This window comes from Lynx rufus, unplaced genomic scaffold, assembly GCF_022079265.1.
Source record: "Lynx rufus isolate CCGP_SWC_20201006 ecotype Redwood Valley unplaced genomic scaffold, mLynRuf1.p SCAF_11, whole genome shotgun sequence".
Classification (NCBI taxonomy): Eukaryota; Metazoa; Chordata; class Mammalia; order Carnivora; family Felidae; genus Lynx; species Lynx rufus.
In genome coordinates, this window is record NW_025814825.1 from 54588521 (window position 1) to 54608664 (window position 20144).

General features: G+C 38.5%; 1 protein-coding gene across 2 annotated transcripts; it reads left to right on the forward strand.

The window, feature by feature from the left end:
- The first annotated feature begins 491 nt into the window (after window positions 1–491).
- On the forward strand, window positions 492–19671 carry PNLIP (pancreatic lipase). Of its 2 annotated transcripts, none has more exons than XM_047072731.1 (12): window positions 492–537; window positions 1701–1870; window positions 6840–6962; window positions 9514–9648; window positions 10637–10748; window positions 12258–12377; window positions 12494–12613; window positions 13109–13227; window positions 16059–16188; window positions 17649–17757; window positions 18242–18406; window positions 19608–19671. In XM_047072731.1, the coding sequence occupies exons 1-12, from the start codon at window positions 492–494 to the stop codon at window positions 19669–19671; spliced, it is 1413 nt and encodes a 470-aa protein (XP_046928687.1). The 2 variants fall into 2 exon arrangements, with proteins under 2 accessions (XP_046928687.1, XP_046928689.1); XM_047072733.1 differs by having other exon boundaries at window positions 1701–1855.
- The last annotated feature ends 473 nt before the right edge of the window (window positions 19672–20144 follow it).

The window sequence follows — 20144 nt, forward strand, 5'->3', positions numbered from 1 at the left end:
CTGCTATCGAATCTGTGAAAACAATTTACTTTCACACATATCCACAGAGCAGCACAGAGAATTGGGCAGACTAGAACCTCCTCTACAATGAAATTATGGTGATGCTGAGCATTATATAATCTCATTGAGACAGAACAGTCTGTATGAACCCTTTTCTCATCTTCCCACAAGTACTGTGGAAAACTTGACCTGCTCTATCATTCTTGGTTTATTTATGATTAGAACCAGAAATGTATACTTGGAACTTCCTCTCCTTTTCCATGGAACTTCTCAAAGAGATAAGGTTTGCTTATAAAAGGACCTTTAAGGTGCTATCTGCTTGTGTGTGGAACCTGACGGAATTGCCACGGTGAGTCAGGAAAACATATTTTCCGAGCCCTAATTTATTAGAACTTACTTATTTCCCCCAGAGGTCTAACTTAACTTGAATTACGCCAATCTTTTAAAAAACCTATTTAGTCAGACTTAATCATATTTTTAACTTTATTTAGATGCTGCTAATCTGGACACTATCGCTGCTGCTGGGAGCAGTAGTAGGTAAGAAAAGATATTTACGCAGTGCTGGAAGAGATTTCTTGCTTGGCACTTTCAAAAAAGTCTGTGATGGCTGAATTCAAGCCACTAGGGGATAAGGTGTGAGTGAGAAAGGTGCATGTTGAGAGCACAGACACCTGGAGTAAGGTTGCCAGATATAATCTAAGATATGCAGTTAAATTTGAATTTCAGATAAACAACGAGCGTTTCTGATAAATGAATATGTGGCAAAGTTATACTGAAAAGTATTCATTGTCTACCTGAAACTCAAATTTAACTTTTACTTTTATTTGCTAATCTAGCAACCCTGACTTGGGAGTCCAGTGTGGGGTTTGAAACCTTGCTCCGGTAGCCACAAGTGTATTACCCTGAGCAAAATTCTTAACCTCTGCGTGCTTCACTATCTTCATCTGTAGGATGGGAATATAATACCGCCCCTAACGCAGGATACCTGTGAGACTTACGTAGTCCTGTAAATCATCTCGCCTAGTACCTGGCACATAGTAACATTTTGCAAATGCAGCCCTCACAACGGCTACGACTCCTACCACTACTATAATCCAGACTTAATCCTCCTGGACATCCCTCCCTTTGTGCTGTTCTTTTATGGGTCAGCATTCAAGCATAGAGTTGTGCCAAACCATGGACTTTCTGTTTGATTATTCACGAGCAGCTTCTTCATCGTAGGAATCCAAAATTCTTCTCAAACATAGGGGGCCAAAATACTTACAATATATTGTTATATATATAACGTTCTGGCACTTGCATGAAGCTTAAGTTCTCTACCCAAAACCCAACACGAGAAGATGGCTGTGAGGAATTGAAAACCTCACCCCTCTCTACCAAGGCCTGGAAATACAAGGCTGCTCTTTTCTTGGGCACCAGTGGCCCAAGGAAGACATCTGCATTGAGAAGCTAGACCGAGTCCCAGCAAGGGCTGGACAGAGACACGAGGGGAGTGAGGTGGTCATACATGGTAGAAATGAAGACCAGAAGCCTGGGATGTTGAAGCTGTTTTGTGAGTGCCTAGATAGGAATATGTCTGGGAATATGGAGGAGGTAAATATGCCACAAAATGTAATTTAACTCATATTTTGGCAGAGAGACCATTAAAAAGAGCATTCTGATTAAACTGACGTCCTTGAAACACTTCTGGGTTATTACAGGAAAAGAAATCTGCTTCCCAAGACTTGGCTGCTTTAGCGATGACGCCCCATGGGCAGGAATTGCGCAAAGACCCCTCAAAATATTGCCCTGGGCTCCAAAAGATGTCAATACCCGCTTCCTCCTGTACACTAACGAGAACCCGAATAACTTCGAAGTAAGAGAACTCATTGTTTTCAGAACTAAGTTCTATCTATTTTATTTATAAAAAGTCCACTAACTTGATATTATTCTCTCTTTTGTTTTAATTTAGATTCACTTTATTTTCTATTGAAGAATAATTGACATACAATATTGTATTCATTTCAGGTGTATCACATAGTGATACATATATCATATATATATATATATGTATATTATATATAATATATATGTTACAAAAGGGTCACCACAATAAGTCTAGCTACCATCTGTCATCGTACAAAGGTGTTACAATATTATTGACTATATTCCCTATGCTGTACGTTACATCCTTCTGTCTTATTTGTTACTAGAAAATTGTACCTCTTAATCCCCTTCACCTATTTAATCCATCTCCCTCCCTCCCCCCCCCTCTGGCTACCATTTTAGTTTTCTCTATGTATTTATGAGTCTTGTTTTGTTTTGTTTTATTTAATCATTTGTTTTGTATTTTAGATTCACATATAAGTTTAATCATGTGGTACTTATCCTTCTCTATCTAACTTATTTCACTTAGCATAATACTCTCCAGGTTTATCCATATTGTCATGAATGGCAAGCTTTCATTATTTTTTTTTACAACTGAGCAATATTCATATATATATATATATATATATATATATATATATATATCTCACATACCATTTTTGTCCATTCATCCATCAATGGACATATAAGTTGATTCCATACCTTGGCTATTATAAATAATACTGCAATGAACATAGGGATGCATATGTATACCCAAATTGGTGTTTTCATTTTTTTTTTCAGATAAAAACCTAGAAGTGGAATTGCTGGATTATATGGTAGTTCTATTTTTAATTTATTGAGGAACCTCCATACCATTCGTTATTGGCGACTGCACCAATTTACATTACTGCCAAGAGAGCATGAGGGCTCCTTTTTTTCCACATGCTCACCAACAGCAGTTAATTCCTGTCTTTTTGATAATAGCCATTCTTACAGATGTAAGGTGGTATCTCTTTATGGTCTTTGTTTGCATTTACCTGATAATAAGTGATGTTGAGCATCTTTTCATATGCCTATTAGCATCTATATGTCTTGTTTTGGAAAAAAATGCCTATTCAGGCCTCTGCCCATTATTTAATCTGACTGTTTTCTTGATATTCAGTTGTATGTGTTCTTTATATATTTTGGATGTTAACCTCTTATTAGATATATCATTGGCAAATATCTTCTCCCATTCAGTAGATTGCTTTTTCATTTTGTCAATGGTTTCCTTTGTTGTACACAGTCTTTTTAATCTGATGTAGTCCCATTTTTTTTATTTTTGCTTTCACTGTTCTTGTCTGAGGAGACAGATCCAAAAAATATTACTAAGATTGATGTCAAAGAACTTACAGCCTATGTTTTCTTCTAGGAGTGCTATGGTTTCAGGTCATACATTTTGTCTTGAGTTTATTAGTGTATATGGTGTAATAAAGTGTTCCAGTTTCATTCTTTTGCATGTGGCTGTCCCACACCATTTATTGAAGAGACTGTCTTTGTCTCACTATATATTCTTGCCTTCTTTGTTGTAGATTAATTAACCATAGAAGTGTGGGTTTATTCCTGGGCTCTCTGTTCTGTGCCATTATCTATTTTTCTGTATTTGTGCCAGAACCATAATGTTTTGATTACTCTAGCTTTGTAGTGTAGTTTGAAATCAAGAGTGTGACACGACTTTGTTCTTCTTTCTCAAGATTGCTTTGGCTATGCAGGGTCCTTTGAGGTTCCATACAAATTTTAGGATTATTTGTTCCAGTTATTTGAAAAATGCCATTGTTTTTTTTTGTAGAGATTGCATTGAATCTGTATATTGCTTTGGGTAGCATGAACATTTTAACAATATTACTTCTTCCAATCAATGAGCAAGGTAATCTTTCCATTTATTTATGTTGCCTTCAATTTCTTTAATCAGTGTCATTGTTCAGAGGACAGATCTTTCACTTCCTTGGTTAAATTTATTCCTAGGTATTTTATTCTTTTTGATGCAGTCACAAATGAGATTGCTTTCTTAATGTCTCTTTCTGATAGTTTGTTATTAATGTGTAGAAATGTAATAGATTGGGGCATGTGGGGGGCTCAGTTGGTCGAGGAACCAACTCATGACTTTGGCTCAGGTCATGACCCCAGGGTTGTGGATTGAGCTCTGCTTCAGGCTCTGCATTGAGAGTGGAGTCTGCTTAAGATTCTCTCTCTTTCCCTCTATCTGTCTCCTCCACTTGCATTCTCCCTCTCTCTCTGTCTCTCAAAATAAATTATAAAAATAAATAATAAGAAGAAATGCAACAGACTTCTGTAAATTGACTTTGTATCCTGCAACTTCACTTAATTCATTTTTTAGTTCTAATAGTTTTTTGGTGGAGGCTTTAGGGTTTTCTATATATAGTATCCTGTCATCTACAAATTGTGACAATTTTACTTCTTCCTTTCTAATCTGAATGACTTTTATTTATTTACTTATTTATTTATTTATTTATTTATTTATTTATTTACTTTTGCCTAAATGCTGTGGGTAGAACTTCCAATATTATGTTGAATAAAAATGGCAAAAGTGGGCACCTTTGTTTTGTTCCTATTCTTGGGGCAGGGGGAAGCCTTCAGCTTTTCATTGTTCAGCATGATGTTAGCTGTGGGTTTGTCATACATGTCTTTTATTCTGTTGAGACACATCTCTCTGTGTCCAATTTATTGAGGTTTTATCATAAATGGAAGTTGAATTTTGTGAAATGCTTTTCTGCATCCATTGAGATGATCATTTGATTTTTATTCTTCGTTTTGTTAATGTGGTGTATCACATTGATTGATGTGTGGATATTGAACCATCCTTGCATCCCTGGAATAAATCCCACTTGGTCATGTTACGTGATCCTTTTAATGTATTGTTGAATTCAGTTTGCTAATATTTTGTCGAGGATTTTTACATCTATGTTTATCAGGAATATTGGCTTGTAATCTTTCTGTAGTATCTGTCTGGTTTTTGTATTAGAATAATGCTGATCTCATAGAAGGAGTTCAGAGCCTCCTTTCCTCTTCAATTTTTTGAAATAGTTTGAGAAAGATGGGTATTAATTCTTCTTTTTAAACGTTTGGTAGAAGTCACCTGTGAAACTGTCTGGTCCTGGACTTTTGTTTGTTGAGAGTTTAATTACTAATTCAATCTCCTTATTAGTAATCAGTCTGTTCAGATTTTATATTTCTTTCTGATTTAGTCTTGAAAGATTGTATGCTTCCAAGAATTTATTCATTTCTTCCAGGTTGTCCAATCTGTTGTATATAACTGTTACTAGTGGTTTCCTATGATCCTTTATATTTCTATGGTATCAGTTGTAACTTCTTTTTCATTTCTCATTTTATTTATTGGCCCTCTGTTTTTTTCTGGAAGAGAAGAGTCCAGCTAAAAGTTCATCAATTTTATTTGTTTTTCAAGGAAACAGCTTTTAGTTTTATTATTTTTCTATTGTATTTTTAAGTCTCTATTGCATTTATTTCCACTCTGATCTTTATTATCTCCTTCATTCTACTAACTTTGGGCTTTGTTTGTTCTTCTTTTTCTAGGTTTTCAGTTATCTAGTGTGTGGTTAGGTTGTTTATTGAGCTTTTTTTTTATTTGTTAATGTGGGCCTGTGTCACTGTAAACTTCCCTCTTAGAATTTCTTTTCTGTATCCCATAGATATTTGAACATTGCATTTACATTTTTATTTGTCTCAAGATATGTTTTTAACTACATCTTTGATTTCTTCCTTGACTGTTCCTTGACCCCTTGGTGCCACATAGTTTAGTCTCCACGTGTCTGTTTTTTTTCACTTTTCCTCTTGTAATTGATTTCTAGTTTCATACCAATGTGGTCAGAAAATATGCTTGATATGATTTCAATCTTCTTAAATTTATCAAGGCTTGTTTTGTGGCCTAACATGTGCCTTATTCTGGAGAATGTCCATGTGCACTTGAGAAGAATGTGTATTCTGCTATTTTTGGATAGAATGTCCTATAAATATATGTTAAGTCCATCTGTTCTAATGTGTTGTTTAAGACCACTCTTTCCTTATTGATTTTCTGTTAGATGATCTATCCGTTGATGTAAATAAGATGTTAAAATTCCCAGCTATTTTTGTGTTACTTTAACTTTCTTCCTTTGCATCTATTAATATTTTCTTTATATAATTAGGTGTTGCCATGTTGAGTGATTAAATATTTCCAAGTGCTATATCTTCTTATTTAATAGGTCTTTTATCTTTATGTAAAGCCCTTCTTTGTTTATTCTTACAGACTTTGTCTTAAAGTCTATTTTGTCTCATATAAGTATTGCTACTCCAGCTTTCTTTTTGTTTCCATTTACTTAAAATATCTTTTTCCATCCCTACATTTTTAGTCTGCAAGTGTCTTTAGATCTGAAATGACCTAAAATGATCTAGTAGGCAGCATATACACTGGTCTTATTTTTTAATCCATTCAGCTACTCTTTGTCTTGATTGGAACTTAATGTCATTCTTATCCTACCTCTATGTTGCCATCTAGTAAATATTCTAAATATTGTTATATACATGTGTATACACACACACACATATATATATGTATATATAAACTCTCCTAATATCATATATAATCTCCCAACATTACACACACACCCACACACACAGGCACACACACAGACACACACACACACACACACACACACACACACAGCAAAGCCATCCATTGCATGAAGACAAGATCCCTACATCAATGTTATAGTGCATGTTTATCCTGACTAAAGCAACTGCAGAAATGTTATGATGTCTGGAAAGTAGTGGCTTGATGATGGTTGCAAACAGCTTGCCTGTAATAGGAGAATCCATATTCACAGGGATCTCAAGTCTTGGAGGTCTTTTCCTACTCGTCATCTCTCTCCGTGTACAAATGATTCTATTGGACGCTATAAGAAACTTGGCATTAAACACTTTTCTTCTCAAAATAGGAAATTATTGCAGATGAATCAACTATCATGAGCTCTAATTTCAACGCAGATAGAAAAACCCGCTTCATTATTCATGGATTCATAGACAAGGGAGAAGAAAACTGGCTGTCCAAAATATGCAAGGTAAGATATGGTAATCAATGAAGGGAAGGCTGCTTCCAGACTGATGATTAACAATGAGTAATGCACAGGCCCCAACCAATCAGGACAAATGCTAGCCACTATGACACCAGAGGATCACCTGACTCTTCTGGGCCTAGGGATTCTGGGTAAGGTCCAGGAGGTGGTAGAGGGGTAGAAGGGACCTGGAACAGTCAGGGCAGCAAGGTTGGCAAGCATTTGTTGGCTCTGTGTAGTAGCTATTTAATAACTAATACAGAGATATTTCAAAATTTTAGCAAGGAATGTTGCTATACTGATACAATATTAGTTGTATTTTCAATAACTTTTAATTTTTTTCAAGAGGCTTTAATTTCCATTTGAAGAACTAAGATAACTTATTTTGCCCAAACTAATTGTTTTCCTTTGATTTTCACTTGCTACTCTTTGATCTCCTATGGTAGCAGTATCTAGGAAACTCTGTATGTTTTCATTGACAGCTTCTGTTGTTTCAACAGTAGTGATCCAATTTTCTTTAATTTGTCTTTGGCTATGTGCCTCATTATAATGAAGAATTAAAAGACAGAAAATCAAAGAGAACAATTTTTCCTAGCAACTGCTAGTGCTTGAGGAACATTATCATTGATTCATTTATTCAACAAGCTTCTGTGGCCAGCGTGGTGCACAGGTGCAGTTATTTCTTCATAGGTCTAAAAAAAAAAGACACAAAGGTTTTCCTGAACACTCTTAATTTCAGACCTATCTATGACTCAAGCCAAAGGCTGGATTGAGTCAACTCTAGAGACTATCTGCTGATCCTGACGATAGCCAAAATTAATGAGCTTCATGTCACAAGTTCAAAAATAGTAAAACCTTAATTTGTCTTCTAAAATAATTTAAAGCTGATGATTACTGGGGAGAGGGTAGTAATAGATTTTTATACAACAGGGAAGGAAAAAGACTATGATTCTTAGCTCAAAGGGGATGTAAATTTTTAGATAGGGGTATACAATTTATTTCCAAAATCCCAAAAGCAGATTTGTTTTTCTTGCATGCTTTGGCTCTGATAAAATGGTTGCTTTAGGATGGAGAAATAAGTGGATTAAACTAGTAAGTTGGGGCACCTGGTGGTTGAGTCGGTTGAGCATACGACTCTTGGTTTCAGCTCAGGTCATGATCTTGCGGTTCGTGAGTTCGAGCCCCATATTGGGCTCTGCGCCAACAGTGCAGAGCCTACTTGGAATTCTCTCTCCCTCTCTCTCTGCCCCTCCCCTGCTCTCTCTCTCTCTCTCTCAAAATAAATAAATTTAAAATAAAACCTAGAAGATTAAAGGTCCTAGACTCTAGTTCTAACTCTTTACTTAGCTAACCGTGACATTAGCAAACTATTTTCCCTCTTTGGATATTTCTATCTGTAAAATAAAATAATTGGAGATGATTTATAAAATTGCTTTATTCTTCTGAAAGTCTTCTTGGAAAAAAGGTGGAGATATGTATAAACATACATACACCCAAACAGACAAAATTCCTGCCAGATCTAACATTCATGAAACTATCATTGACCCCCATCAGACAAGGCTTCCAGTAGATATCTGGTGGGTTATGCTTTTATGTGAAATAACTCTTCAGTGATGTATAATAAAATATGTTCATCCAGAAACTTTGATTGGTCTTTCCATCATGGAAAAGCTTACTCATTTACTGTCAGTATATTTATTTAAGAGGGTCCTAACATAGGCTTTCATTTATTCATTAGTCCAATAAATATTTATTGAACACCCACTATGTGCCAGGAACTATTTGAGGCCCTGAGGATATAGCAGTGAACAAAACAGGCAATGTCGTGGGGTACATTTTAATAAGGGACAATGTAGGCTTATGACATTTATGATGATCTAATGAGACAATCCACTGTACCACATTTTATACATTTCTTCTTGCAGCAAATGTCTATTTATGTGTTACAGTAGATATCCCAAGAATCCAGTTCCCATTATGGCCAAACCTTCAATTTGGAGCACATGTTAAACTTTTTTTTATATATTATTTATTTTTGAGAGAGAGAGAACATGAGTGGGGGAGGGACAGAGAGAGAGAGAGAGAGAGAGAGAGAGAGAGAATCCAAAGCAGGCTCCAGGCTCTGAGCTGTCAGCACAGAGCCTGACCCTGGGCTTGAACTCATAAACCACAAGATCATGACCTGAGCCGAAGTTGGACACTTAACCAACTAAATCACCCAGGCACCCCAGAGCACATGTTAAGCTTTAAATTTCAACTTGTTGGGATGAGCACTGGGTGTTGTATGGAAACCAATTTGTCAGTAAATTATATTAATAAAAATGAAATAAAATAAAATAAATGAAAAATAAATAAACAGAAAAAAATAAAAGGAATTTCATAACCATAACAGACTAGAAGTTGTGTTTGTTGTTTTGGGGTTTGGGTTTGTTGTTTTGGTTTGTTGTTTGGGGTTGTTTGTAGAGGTCGAGAAGGGAATTTACCCTCATTCTCAAATGTGTTATTTATTAATAAACATCCCCAATTATTCACCCATTTATTGTGTCTGTTCCATCAGAACTTGTTTACAGTGGAAAGTGTGAACTGCATCTGCGTGGACTGGAAAAGTGGCTCCAAAACCGGTTACACTCAGGCCTCACAGAACATCCGGATTGTGGGGGCAGAAGTGGCATATTTTGTTGAAGTTCTTCAGGTAACTACCTCCAAGTTATATAAAAGCCCATCCACATTGCTCCCTGGGATTCTCCTTCAAAAAAAAGAAAAAAAAATGCTGTAGGTATGATAATTATGAAAGACATTTCTCTACTGAGATTTGGCTTTCCCCATGGTTGAAAAGAAATACACAGTATCGATCAATCAATCAGTCAATCTAGATTTGGGCTTCTATTCCTATTAAAGTCAATAAAGTAGTTCTTTCAGCAACCAGGTAGGCTGTTTCTATTGAATCCCACCAGCATTTCTTTGAACTTTATCAGTTATAAATTACAAACAAGTTGGCATGATAACGTCAACCTTAAGGTTAAACTATCTTGTTTTTGTTTTTGTTTTTTTTATGTTTTTAACAGAAGCACAATGACAGCAAGCTAATCTAATTTGGTAACAAAAAACCTTAAAAAATGTTAACCTGGAATTTGCTTAAGTAAATGCTTTTATTATTATTTTCTAACCCGAATACTTGCTTCAGCACCGCTGGGTAACAATTCCTTATACCTGGCGAGGATTTCCTCTACATAGTAAAAGAACAGAGATTCCTACTTCCACCAGTTTAAATGTTAAACCATTGCCATATTCTGTTATAACTGGGGGGAAAAAGTCCGTGAAAATCAGTTGCTTTGAAGGGGCAGCACGTCTTCTTTTTTTAAAATTCTTTTTTTAACGTTTATTTATTTTTGAGACAGAGAGAGACAGAGCATGAACGGGGGAGGGTCAGAGAGACGGAGACACAGAATCTGAAACAGGCTCCAGGCTCTGAGCTGTCAGCACAGAGACCTATGTGGGGCTCGAACTTGCATACCTCGAGATCATGACCTGAGCCAAAGTCAGCCGCTTAACCGGCTGAGCCACCCAGGCGCCCCTAGCACGTCTTCTTAAAACTCGAGTTTTGAGGGGAATCTTCTTCTGTGGCCATCTTGAATTTTGATATATTTGAAAACATTCTGAAGAAGTTTTCTTTCCAACAGTCAGCATTTGGGTACTCACCTTCCAACGTCCACATCATTGGCCACAGTCTGGGTGCCCACGCAGCTGGAGAGGCAGGAAGGAGGATCAATGGGACGGCTGGGCGAATCACAGGTTGGTCAAACAGTAAAAGCTGAAAAATTGGACGAAGCGTTGCCTACATGGGGTCTAAACGGATGGCAGTTTGGCATTTTCTGAATTGGGCCACATGATCGGTAATCAGTATGTTCTGAGGACTTGCGAATTTTTTACTAATATTGATCTTTGGTCTACAGAGCCCTGGTTTTTTGTTAGTTTGTTTGGTTTTGTTTTGTTTGTTTTTTGTTTTTTGTTTTTTGAGAGAGAAAGCAGGGGAGGGGCAAAGGGAGAGGGAGAGAGAGAATCTTAAGCAGGCTTCATGCCCAGCACGGAGCCCAACTCAGGGCTCAAACTTACAACCATGAGATCATGGCCTGAGCCGAAATCAAGAGCTGGACACTTAACCGAGTTACCCAAGTGCCCCCATCTGTTTAACATATGTGTGTGTGTGTGTGTGTGTGTGTGTGTGTGTGTATATATATATATATATATACACACACACACATATATTGCATGTGACTAAAATTTGAATTAAGAACATCGGAAAGTCTTATTCAAATCTCTTTTCCTGTTTTCAGGCATTCACAAAGGACAAGTCTCGTGACTAGAATAAAGAGAATAAATAACAAAATAAATAACAAATAGAATTAAATCTAAAGAGCTCAAGATATATAATTTATTATATTACGCTTTGACAGCAATTGATAATTAGCGTAATCCTCACCCACCCTGAGCTAAGAGTTACAGGATACAGGTGGTTAGGACAGGCTGATCAGTCCTGCAGGCTGCTAGTTAGATAAAAAATATTCCACAAATCTCAGACTGATTGCTTCTGGCCGGTGGGGCCACATGTTGTATATACTCAGGCCCTAAAACGACCTTGTAAGTTTATAGGAAAGACTTTGCTATCCTGGATCTGAGAGATGACTATTTCAGGGAGCAGTCACTTTTCTTTTCCATCTTTGCACTCTCTCTCCAACCTTCTGATTCTTTTTTTTAATACCTTGGGCAAATGGTTCATGTTTGGATTGGTGGGGGCATCCAGATGTCTATCATTAATTTGCTGGAGAGAACATTCTTTCTCGTGGTCCGTGACTGTTTACAAGAGCCTACTCAGCCAGGCACTTTGTGAAGTTGTGGTCCTGGTGACCATGAATACCGAAGTCCTTGCCTTTATAGGATTTTACAGGAGAGTGGGGCAGGTGGGGGAGGGGAGACTTCTTTTAGCCTGAACAGCTTTTAGAAGTCTCATGTCTCCCAGAGTCTAGCTCTTTCCCTATAACTGTTGCTAGTGGCCTGGATTGTCCCAGTGACTAAACATCCATAAGGAGAGCCAAATTTCATGGTTTGAGAAAAATTTGCTATAATTTGAATAGTGAATTAGACACAGAAAGTGGAATAAGATGATAAGGTAGGGAAGAACTACCTTATCTCTTTCCATAAATAAGTCATGGTTCCCACCAATGCTTGCACTTGGGTAGGTAATTAACAAAGAAAGGTGAATGCATACACTGATATGAACATGACACATCCTATCTACTTTAGGGTTGGATCCAGCTGAACCTTGCTTTGAGGGCACACCTGACTTAGTCCGATTGGACCCCAGCGATGCCCTGTTTGTGGATGTAATTCACACAGACGCTGCCCCTATAATCCCTAACATGGGTGAGTTCTGCAATTCATCCTCCACGAGTGTTTACTAACTCTACACAGTAGAGTGTTTTAGAGCGTTTTGACTCTATACAGTAACATGAACTTTCTCATATTTTAAAATTCCTCAGGGTTTGGAATGAGCCAAACCGTAGGCCATCTAGATTTCTTTCCAAATGGAGGAAAAGAAATGCCCGGATGTCAGAAGAACATTCTCTCTCAGATCGTTGACATAGATGGGATCTGGGAAGGTAAAAACCATTATGGACATGAAGAGATTTTCCTAGGGGAACATTTGTATTTCATTTTACTAAATTTGCTAAGTATTTTGGTACAGGTCTCACGCTTTCTGTAATGAAGGACTTTTAACACAAAATATGGTCTTTTCACTGAGGAAAGTTGGGCATGAGGAGACCCTAGGAAAGAAAATGTAATTGTAGTCAACTTTCCAAGGATCTAATTCAGGGAATGCATTACTAAGTTGTACTTATATCTATATGGACCAGTCTTTTCCTTCTAAAGTTATTTTTCCATTTCGTTTAGCTATGGCATTACTATTACATTTTTCAATAGTACTTAACTTCTGATCACATCACAAACCATAAATACACTGCATCCATGATTTTGTTCTGTGCCCACCATGAGTTCACACTAATTAGAAAAATCTACTCAACAACTGTGTTCTAATCATGACATTGGAAAAATAAAATCTGTTGCTGATGTGTAAATCATTTCTGATTTCCAAGGGACCCGTGACTTTGTGGCCTGTAATCACTTAAGAAGCTACAAGTATTACTCGGATAGCATCCTTAACCCCGATGGCTTTGCTGGATTCCCTTGTGCCTCTTACAGTGTTTTCTCTGCAGTAAGTAGATTCTACTTTGTACCTGAAGAATTTTGTAACCATCACATCCTCATGACGTATGGTTCACTGGACACGACATGCATTCAGTGAATGTCACTATATTATTGCCACATTATTTATACTTTTAATCGTACATATTTTTAATTGAAGTACATTGACATTATTGTAATAGTGATAAGGCATTGGAGAACTTTAGAGGAATAGGCTTATATGCTGAAATGTCCACTTTGTTCTCTATCACTCCAGTATGTATCAGGTAAATGTTCAAACTTGTCTTAGAAATATTGTAAGCAAAAAAAAAAAAAAAAAAGTAGTCTAAGGAAATCTGAGCTATGGCTCCAGGATGCTGATACATATGGAAAACTTGTCTTAAATGCTGATCCTATAAAACTATATCATTATGGGCATGTGGATATTTCTGTGCAACCTTATAATTGCCAAGTTTTTTGTTTCTTTGCTTGATTTTGAGTTTTCATCTTGTTTGGTATTCGCTAGACATCTGGGTTAAAAACCTTAAATGTGATCTTCAAAGTGATATATCTATTGCCTGTTATTTTTTTAACATTTATTCATTTTTAAGAGACAGAGAGCATGAGTGGGGGAGGGGCAGAGAGAGAGAGAGAAACACAGAATCTGAAGCCAGCTCCAGGCTCTGAGCTGTCAGCACAGAACCCGATGCAAGGCTCAAACTCACGAACTGTGAGATTATGACTTTAGCTGAAGTCAGATGCCTAACTGACTGAGCCACCCAGGTGCCCTTTGCCTGTTATTTTTTATTGCTCTTCTTTTCACTATAAAATTTTTCAAGGAAAAATATGTGATCTATGTCATTTAATAAATAAAATTTTAAGTAACATGCCAGGTGAAGTCATAGTTGAAAGGATGTATAACTTCGTGATGAAGAGAAAGGGTCTGAAACCTGATTTCACTATTAAATGGTTGAATGATTTGAACAAAATTCTTAACCTAAGGCAGTTTTTTCATTTCTAAATGCAATAATAATGGGAGACTCCATAGGTTTTGTGGGAGGATTTAATGAGATGCTATGTTTTAATTGCTTACCCCAGAATCTAAAATATAATAACTAGCATTCAACAAATGTTGGCTATATGTGTATGTGAGATGCATGTTTTATTTGCAGTATAGCTTATGCACACAACAACACCAACCCCCTTCTTTGGTCTAGCTTTGTTTTTATCTTGTTCCCAAATCCCCAATCTCTAGGTAATGGTGAAACAAGCAAAGGAGGTTTAGGTTTCATTCAGTTAACATTTAGTCTGATTCAGTAATATGTTTAGACGTTTTAAGTGATGCTCATACACTTTTTTTTTTTTTTTGACGATGGCAGGGAGAGAGAGAGAACGTGTGCATGAAGTGTGCATGCTAGCAGGGAAAGGACAGGGGGAGAGGGAGAGGAAGAGAGAATTTTAAGTAGGTTCCACACCCAGCACCGAGTCCAACATGGGGCTCTCAAGACCAGGAGATCATGAGCTGAGCTGAATTTGAGAGTCAGCCACTTAACCTACTGAGTCACCCAGGCATCCCACTCAGACACTTCTGTAAGAAAATGTTATCAGTTGGAGCACCTGGGTGGCTCAGTCCGTTAAAGCGTCTGACTTCGGTCATGATCTCGTGGTTCATGAGTTCAAGCCCCATGTCAGGCTCTGTGCTGACAGCTCAGAGCCTGGAGCCTGCTTCGGATTCTGTGTCTCCCTCTCTCTCTCTGCCCTCCCCTGCTTGTACTCTGTCTCTCTCTCAAAAATAAATAAAAACATTAAAAATAAATAAATACTTTAAAAAAAAGGAAATGTTACCAGTTTTGCATATATCCCAGCCTTTGGACCCCTTCATCAGCTTCCCCCCAAGCTGGTATTGGCACAGTGATCACGGGGGTGGTGGTCAGTTTGTGTGCAGGGCAGAGGGGAGAACTTGGGGATCTGCATTTTTGATGAGCACGTGGCTGGTCTCTGCAGATAATGTCTCAGCACATATACTCTTCTGGTTTGGCCAACTTCCCCAGATAGCTCTGGCCATTTCTTCCTGACTGGCTCAGTCTCCCCTTAGTTTTTGCTGGATGCAGACCCCGAGTCTGTCCCAGTCCCCATCTGGTTCATTGATCCAAGAGACTGCCCCTCGCCTCCATTGTGGAGCAGGCTTGCCCCTCCATAGCAGGAATTGTGCTGTTTGTCTCTGCCATTGTGTTTCTCCCTCTCCCTTTTCTTCCCATAATTCCTTGACCCAGAAAGAGGACATTTTTCTATGTGATATATATCTTCTCCACACCCCAACCTCACAGCTACGACTTAAAGGCCAACTGGGGCATTTTCTGCTCACATTGGGAAAACTCTTAGATCTGAATCCTTCAGACCTTAACATGCTAAGTGGAAGCTAAAAATTTTGAGAAAAACCTGACTTTTGAGCCTTTCATCCTACTAATGGGCCCGATTTTGCATATCAGAGCTCCTCATCCCCTCTGCTCTTCCTTTTGCAATCTTTCTAAAATAAATTCTAACCCCTGGAGGCAGATGGACGTCTTGGGGGCCACTTGAGCAACTTACAAAGGCAAGAGACAAGATTAAAATATATGTAGAAATATATATCTAAATTCCCTTTTCGTATGATTTCTATAATATTTTTGTTAGTATCGTGTCATTGAACAATAAAATCACTGGTTTATCATTGTAACTAATGAAATGCTTTTTAACCTTTGCTGAGATACTATGAAAGTCCTCTTTCGCCATCAGTACAGAATTGGCTTTAGAATGTTTGAATTGCAATAACACGTGGAGAAAGAGGGTGCACTTCATTCATCATTTGTTAATTTCCCCCAGAACAAGTGCTTCCCCTGCCCCAGTGAAGGCTGCCCACAGATGGGTCATTATGCTGACAGATTTCCTGGAAAAACAAATGGAGTGGGCCAGATATTTTATCTAAACACTGGTGATGCCACCAACTTTGCCCGTAAGTCTCTACTATATTTGCCTTAAATCCTTAATGCTCTGTATTTTATCATGTTTGGTGAAAATGTGTGAAATTGCTCTTCCGCAGAAAAGTTGGAAACACTCTTCCCAAACATGGAAAAATATTCAAAAGCCGTCATGCTCAATGTAACTCGGGCTCAACGGGGGCAACAGAACAGAGTTTTGGGGGCCTGAACTAAAAATGATACCAAGATTGATTCCTTCATATTCGATTCTGGTGCTGAATTCAGGGGGCTTCTTCTTCTCCAGACTCTTCCAAGTTTCACTAAAGAAAATTCTGAGGTTTTGTACAAGCAGAAAAGTAATCCAGGAGAGAGGTGGCTGTTTAGGGCGGTAGCCTCCATGGGTGATAGGAATTAGAGGGTGCAGCGATGGTAAGGCATGGGGACGGCTCCCAGGTTTCCTTCCTGGGTCACAGAGGAAGAAAACTATTGGAGCCAGTGGGGTTGGCCGCACTGTAAAAACTAAAGCCAAGTTTAATCCCCTCCTCGGTTTGACCCAGGCTAGGTCTAAATGGCATAAACTGCTAGTTAAGTATGGACTGGTACCATAGAGTGGTTACCATAACTTACTACATTTCCAATGGCAATGGAAAGCTGAATTATAGAATTTTTTTTTTTAATTTTTTTTTTCAACGTTTATTTATTTTTGGGACAGAGAGAGACAGAGCATGAATGGGGGAGGAGCAGAGAGAGAGGGAGACACAGAATCGGAAATAGGCTCCAGGCTCTGAGCCATCAGCCCAGAGCCTGACGCGGGGCTCGAACTCCCGGACCGCGAGATCGTGACCTGGCTGAAGTCGGACGCTTAACCGACTGCGCCACCCAGGCGCCCCTAGAATTTTTTAAATAAGTGTAGGCAACTCAGACCTGTGAAAAGGAATTGATGAAAATGTCACACTCTACCATTTTCCCGCTTTCTTTTAACATAAAGTTCTTAGAATATTCAAAAATAAATTGCTAGGTCAAGAAATTGAAAGCAAAATATATGACTTACTTACATTTACTTGAAATTTCTTGATTTTGCAATGATTCTGTACTCCTGCCCTGCCCCCCACATCTGCCTTCTGAACATTTAGATAAAGGAGTATCTATTTGCTTACAAGAACGGCCAATACTGAGTCACCTGGGTGACTCAGTTGGTTAAGCATCCATCTATTGATTTCGGCTCAGGTCATGATTTCAGGGTTGGTGAGATCTGCCCTGTGTCAGGCTCAGTGCTGACAGTGTGGAGCCTGCTTGGGATTCTCTCCCCCTTCCTCTCTATCTGTCCCCCCCCCCAATGCTTTCTCTCTCTCTCAAAGTAAATGAATAAATAATTTAAAAAACAATGCTATATATAAATTACTCAAAATTCAGCAGCAGTGGCATCCAATTAAACCTGTTTTCAGAATATCTTCTGCACAAGCTGACATTTTGCAAATATTTTCACCTTGTGCAGGTTGGAGGTATAAGGTAGCTGTCACGCTGTCTGGAAGGAAGGTGACAGGACACGTGCTAGTGACCTTGTTTGGAAATAAAGGGAATTCTAAACAATATGAAATTTTCAAGTGAGTAAAATATTACTCTAAGCTGTTTGTTTTACCTTGCACCTTAATACATTTCAGAATACATTTCTGTTTCGGAATTTTTTTTTTCTCTGCTGTTTCCTGAGAAAACCACTGATGTCCATTTTGATGCGTGGCATCTGGTTTATAATCAGTAAATAAGTATCCTGCCCACAAAACAACTGGGAAAAGATGATATGATGATGTCATCACTTATTAAATTGTGGGAGAATTGTGACCAAAACATATTTGAAATTTTGTTAAAGTAAGGATGACATTAAAGCAATACGAGTTATTGCTGGCAAATGACCTGCCACTGAGTTACCATACCTGTCTGCATCACTTAACACATTCAGATGGCAAACGTACCACCAGTCACCTTACTAGAGATGCGTTGTTAGCTGGTTTTAGAACCCTATATGTATATACTGATGTGTATATTTTTGTATGTTCACGTAACGTTTTCATTAACTTCTCAACTCCCAAGGGGCACTCTCCAACCCGACAGCACTCACTCCAACGAATTTGACTCTGATGTGGATGTTGGAGATTTGCAGAAGGTTAAATTTATTTGGTACAACCGGGTGATCAACCCAACTCTACCCAGAGTGGGAGCGTCCAAGATCATGGTGGAAAGAAACGACGGAAAAGTGTAAGTAATAAAAATCCAAAGAGGTTTGCCGCGCCGCGTCATTTTTGTAATCCTATTCCCACTGGAAGTCTACTTTAAGTTAAACCTATAGTTGTTCTCCCACATCATGGTCGCAATTGCTTTCCCAATTGCTTCTGTTTCTTTGCTGAAAAGAGCAGAATTTTAAGGGGATGATTTTGAGAGATTTGTAGATGGGTATGTGTTATTTGATACATGTGTTAAAATGAGAATCTGGCTTCATGACCCTAAGTTAAAAAGAATGATTTCATTTAGCAACTGTGTGTGACAGCAGACCACTGGTTGCCTGGGGAGAGGAGAGATAGGAGGGGATGAGAAGGAGAGATTACAAAGCCACAGGAGAGTAGTTGGGGACAATGAATATGTTTACTCTCTTGATGGTGGGGATGGGGTGGGGGGACTACTCTCATCCCCTTAGAAGATAATTCAATGAAGGCCCAGTGCCATAATTCGTGGGCAGGAAATTTGACTTCAGCAAGTTGCTAACAGCCACCAAAAAATTCAGCTCACCTTTATTTATATATAGTGTGTGTACCCTTCATCTCTTGTGTCCTTCATCAAGATTAGTGTTTAACCTTTAATGCGCTATTTGAGAACCTTCCAGCCATCAGACCACAGGGAAGGAAATGAAGATGAAAAGAAAAGGCATCTTCTCAGAACCTTGTCTGTGCCAGGCACTTGACATATGCTTCTATATGTTATTAAAGAAAATTAGCTTCCAAGCAAACTGAGCATTGTTTAGTCTCATGGGTAATGCTCGTCAGTTTCAATTCAATCATTGAATTGAAATAAGAATGCCTAGTGAATGTAACACCAGGACCTCAGAAATATCCCTCTGGCTGATTTCTCATCGTAACGCTGACCCTACTTTTCTTCAGTTGCGTCGATTGACGACATGCCAAGTGCTCGGTAGGTGTTTTTAGGATATGACAAATGAACACTCTCTGTTTTTAGGGACATCCAATGACACCGCCTCCCTCTGCTATTGCACAGCCATGAGAGCACTGGAAAGGAGAATTCAGTCCTCTATACAGGAGAGGCCTGTCTTCCCTTGGCCAATGTCTGCTCTCGGGCACATGGAGTGGCTCTTGCTCAGACTCGGGAGAATAGAGGCTGTCTTTATGCTCCAACACACCAGCCGGGTAGCAGGAAAAGCTGACTTTCTGTTGTTTTGTCTCTGCAGGTTCAATTTCTGTAGTAAAGAAACTGTGAGGGAAGATATTCTGCTCACTCTTACCCCGTGTTAGGAGCAGCTGACATGTGACCACTGCACCTTACTGCTAATAAAATCTACTGGTGAAGCAATCCATTCCTTTGCCACCATGTCCATTTTTTCCAATATAACTTTTGTATAATGTGATTAAAATCCAAATTCTGGAGTTGGTCTGAAGAACCATAAATGACTGTTGAAGCTGGTTACATACCTATTATGTGGCATTTGAGCTTTGAGAATATTGTTTACTTGGCACTGACATCATGCCCATTGCTAATATTACTGATGTCATTCTGATCACGTAAGGCAGACTTCCAGATCCAAGATGATCCCCTCCCAGTGTGCACATGGCCAAGTACCAACCTTTATCATTTTCCCATCTTTACATTTGTTGGGGGTAATCAGACATCTCAGAAAAGATGACACATAAGGATAAAAGGACATAGCAGATCCAATGCTTCCTAACCAGTCCCCCTGCTCCCAGTGGGGTCCCCCCAGGCTCCTTTC